A 4799-nucleotide genomic window follows, 5' to 3' on the forward strand; every position below is an offset into this window, starting at 1 on the left:
TGTTCAAGTCCTCTAGGAGGGTCCTACAATCCTCATCTGTCACAACTCTTCTCATCCACTTTGCGTCATCTACGAACATCGACATGTTGGACTCTACTCCTGTAAACATGGGGAAATAGTTAGTAGTTAGTAACAGTTGATTGATTGACAGTTGAGAGGCGGGCCGAAAGAGCAAAGCTCAACCCCCGCTATCACAACTAGGTGAATAGAGTCCAGGACACACTGGAGGACACAGTGTGTGTGTGGAGATGACTCAGGGATCGTGAACAAACATTACCCTGGAGGTCGTCTTCTCGGAAGGGTGACCACCGTTGCCTGCAGGAGGGAGGGAGGGTGGCAGGTGTGTGAGGGGGAGACATATATATATACCGCGGGTGTGTGGAGGGAGCCAGGTGTGAACAACTGGCTGCTGCTTCAGGACGTCATTATTCTCTACTACACCACCGCCATGGCTCGTCTTCTGCTGCTGGTTGCTGCTCTCTTTGGTCAGTCAGGTTCCTGAGTCTATTGGGCTCTATTATTTCTACACTTGAAACTGTGTATGGAGTCAGCCTCCACCACATCACTGCCTAATGCATTCCATCCGTTAACTACTCTGACACAAAAAAAGTTCTTTCTTCCGTCCCTGTGGCTTATTTGGGTACTTAGTTTCCATCTGTGTTCCCTTGTTCGCGTACCACCCGTGTTAAACAGTTTAGCTTTATCTGCCCTGTCAATTCCTCTGTGCCTTTTATAGGTAGTGATCATGTCTCCCCTTACTCTTCTGTCTTCCAGTATTGTGAGGTGCATTTCCCGCAGCCTTTCCTCGTAACATATGCCTCTTAGTTCTGGGACTAGTCTAGTGGCATACTTCTGAACTTTTTCAAGCTTCGCCTTGTGCTTGACAAGGTACGGGCTCCATGCTGGGGTCGCATACTCCAGGATTGGTCTTACATATGTAGTATACAAAGTTCTGAATGATTCCTTACACAAAATCCTGAAGGTTGTTCTAATGTTAGCCAGCCTCGAATACGCCGCAGATGTTAATCTTTTTATGTGGGCTTCAGGAGACAGATTTATTGTGATATCAACTCCTAGATCTTTCTCTCTGTCCGTTTCATGAAGGACTTCATCTCTTATTCTGTATCCTGTGTCTGGCCTCCTGTTTCCACCACCTAGTTTCACTACCTTACATTTACTCGGGTTGAACTTTAGTAGCCATTTGTTGGACCATTCATTCAGTTTCTCTAGGTCATCGTGTAGCCTCCTACTATCTTCCTCTGACTTAATCCTCCTCATAATTTTTGCATCATCAGCAAACATTGAGAGAAACGATTCTATACCCTCTGGGAGATCATTTACACATATCAGAAACAGTATAGGCCCAAGGACTGACCCCTGCGGGACTCCACTTGTGACGTCTCGTCAATCTGAGACCTCACCCCTCACACTGACTCGTTGTCTTCTGTTACTTAGGTACTCCTTTATCCAAAGGAGTACCTTCCCTTTCACTCCTGCTTATATTCACGCACTCAGCAGCTAACTAGCCCCGACTGTTCGGCTGGAGTGGTCTTCACAGAGTGCCCTGAGTGGCCGGCACGTTCACTCTGACAACATTAGAGTGCTCAGAGCACCCTACTTTAATGGCGGGAATGTCTATACATGGAATAATGTTGTGCAGAGAATCACAGTTTGACTGTGTCTAACCCTCCCTCCCCCTCTCCTCCCTTGACAGTTTTGACCGGGGTTGTGAGTGCCAACGGTCACGGCCAGGGGCAGCCTGCCACCTTCAACTGTCAAGAGGACGGCTACTTCGCGGACACGGGCCGCAAGTGTGTCGTCTACTACCGCTGTGCCAACGGTGACCTGACCGCGTAAGTGTTACCCTGTGTTGGTGTGTGCAGGTGATGTGTGTGCTCCACACCTGCACACACTACACCTGTACACGCTACACCTACACACACAACACCAGCACACACAACACCTGAACACACAACACCAGGCCACACATATGTACACATATTGTATACTACATGTTGCATGCAGACGCAGTGGCCATACAAAGATTGTAGTTTTGAAGAGATGGTAAATCAGGGCTGTGACTGTTTCAGTTACTATGTAACAGGTACCATAGCAATTGGAGGACAAAAACATATAGTAATAATCATATATTCATATATAACCCCCCCCCCCCTACCAATTGACAGAAGACCCAGACAGGAATATGATAGAAACAACATGGCCACCATAATAGAGAGAGCAGCTTCTGTGGCTAGCAGGAACGGATCCAGACTACTAATTATAGGAGAGTTCAACCACGGGAAGATAGATTGGGAGAACAGAGACCCACATGGAGGACCAGACACATGGAGAGCTAAGCTGCTGGACGTGGCAACAAGAAACTTTCTAAGTCAACACATCAAGGGACCGACAAGAATGAGAGGAGACGATGAACCAGCCTTGCTTGATCTGATATTTACCCTAAATGAGTCGGATATAAGGGAAGTTAAGTTGGAAGCCCCCTTGGGAATGAGTGACCACAGTGTATTGAGCTTTGAGTACCTGGTAGAGCTAGGAATTATCTCCCCCAAAACAGAACTATGAAACAAAGGGCTGGCGTACCGAAAGGGGAATTATGAGGAGATGAGAAGTTTCCTAAGGGACCTTGGGACACAGACCTTAGAGCTAAGTCTGTACAAGACATGATGGTCTATGTCACCCAAAAGTGTCAGGAGGCAGTAAACAGGTTTATCCCGGCTCAAAATGTAAAAAACTGTGAAACAAAAGAAAAACCCATGGTTTAATAGGGCATGTGTGGAAGCAAAGGAGCTGAACCAAAGGGCGTGGAGGAACTTTTGGAATAACAGAACCCCTGAGAGCAGAGAGAGAGAGATACCAGAGAACCAGGAATGAGTATGTTATTGTGAGAAGAAAAGCAGAGAAAAAGTATGGAAATGATGTAGCAAATAAAGCCAAAACTGAACCAAAGCTACTACACAGTCACATCAGGAGGAAAACAACAGTGAAGGAATAGGTGATGAAACTTAGAACGGGTTAGGACAGGTACACAGAGAATGACAAAGAGGTGTGTGAATAACTCAACAAGAGGTTCCAGGAGGTCTTTACAATAGAACAAGGTGAGGTCACGGCGCTAGGAGAGGTGGCAACAAACCAGGCGGCCTTGGAAGGGTTCGAAATTACAAGAGATGAGGTCAAGAGACACTTGTTGGATCTGGATGCGAGAAAGGTTGTTGGTCCGGACGGAATCTCACCACGTGTATTGAAAGAATGTGCAGAAGCACTTTGCTTGCCACTTTCCATAGTGTATAGTAGGTCACTAGAGACGAGAGACCTACCAGAAATATGGAAGACGGCTAATGTAGTCCCAATATACAAAAAGGGTGACAGACAAGAGGCACTGAACTACAGGCCAGTGTCCTTAACTTGTACACCATGCAAGGTGATGGAGAAGATTGTGAGAAAAAACCTAGTAACACATCTGGAGAGAAGGGACTTCGTGACAGCCCATCGACATGGGTTCAGGGAGGGTAAATCTTGCCCTACAGGCTTAATAGAATTCTACGATCAGGTGACAAAGATTAAGCAAGAAAGATAAGGCTGGGCGGACTGCAATTGCCTGGACTGTCGGAAAGCCTTTGACACAGTACCCCATAAGAGGCTGGCACATAACCTGGAGAAACAGGCAGGAATAACTGGTAAGGTGCTCCAGTGGATAAGAGAGTACCTAAGCAATAGAAAGCAGAGAATTACAGTGAGGGGTGAGACCTCAGATTGGCGTGAAGTCACCAGTGGAGTCCCACAGGGCTCTGTGCTTGGACCTATCCTGTTTCTGATATACGTAAATGATCTCCCAGAGGGTGATTCCTCTCCATGACTCATTCCTCTCCATGTTTGCGGACGATGCCAAAATTATGAGAAGATTAAGACAGGAGGACAGCTTGAGGCTTCAAGAAGACCTGGACAAGCTGCAGGAATGGTCGAACAAATGGTTGTTGGAGTTTGACCCGAACAAATGTAATGTAATGGCGAAAGGTAAAGAGAGCAGGAGGCCAGATACAAGATATCGTTTGGAAGATGAAATTGTTCAAGAATCAGAGAGAAAGACCTGGGGGTTGACATCATGCCAGACCAGTACCCAGAAACTCATATCAAGAGGATAACATCAGCGGCATATGCCAGGATGACCAACATAAGAACGGCCTTTAGAAACTTGTGTAAGGAATCATTAAGAACCTTGTATACCACATATGTCAGACCAATCCTGGAGTATGCAGCTCCAGCATGGAGCCCATATCTCGTCTAGCATAAGACTAAACTGGAGAATATTAGGTTTCTCCCACATACACGGCCCACACCACCGTGTGTGGCCTGCCTCTCCCACATACACGGCCCACACCACCGTGTATGGCCTGCCTCTCCCACATACACGGCCCACACCACCGTGTATGGCCTGCCTCTCCCACATACACGGCCCACACCACCGTGTATGGCCTGCCTCTCCCACATACACGGCCCACACCACCGTGTATGGCCTGCCTCTCCCACATACACGGCCCACACCACCGTGTATGGCCTGCGTCTCCCACATACACGGCCCACACCACCGTGTATGGCCTGCCTCTCCCACATACACGGCCCACACCACCGTGTATGGCCTGCCTCTCCCACATACACGGCCCACACCACCGTGTATGGCCTGCGTCTCCCACATACACGGCCCACACCACCGTGTATGGCCTGCCTCTCCCACATACACGGCCCACACCACCGTGTATGGCCTGCCTCTCCCACATACACGG

At 48.1% G+C, this 4799-nt stretch overlaps 1 protein-coding gene across 1 annotated transcript in view; it reads left to right on the top strand.

The window, feature by feature from the left end:
- Nucleotides 1-375: 375 nt before the first annotated feature.
- The window catches only part of LOC123764922 (uncharacterized), a 7290-nt gene continuing 2866 nt past the window's right edge, over nucleotides 376-4799 (top strand). Inside the window, exons 1-2 of the mRNA XM_045753117.2 lie at nucleotides 376-485; nucleotides 1715-1853. Coding sequence (XP_045609073.2) covers nucleotides 449-485; nucleotides 1715-1853 — 176 coding nt within the window. The 5' untranslated portion in view covers nucleotides 376-448. The remainder of the gene's footprint in view (nucleotides 486-1714; nucleotides 1854-4799) is intronic.

The sequence above is a fragment of the Procambarus clarkii genome, chromosome 48 (genome assembly GCF_040958095.1).
Source record: "Procambarus clarkii isolate CNS0578487 chromosome 48, FALCON_Pclarkii_2.0, whole genome shotgun sequence".
NCBI classification, from domain to species: domain Eukaryota; kingdom Metazoa; phylum Arthropoda; class Malacostraca; order Decapoda; family Cambaridae; genus Procambarus; species Procambarus clarkii.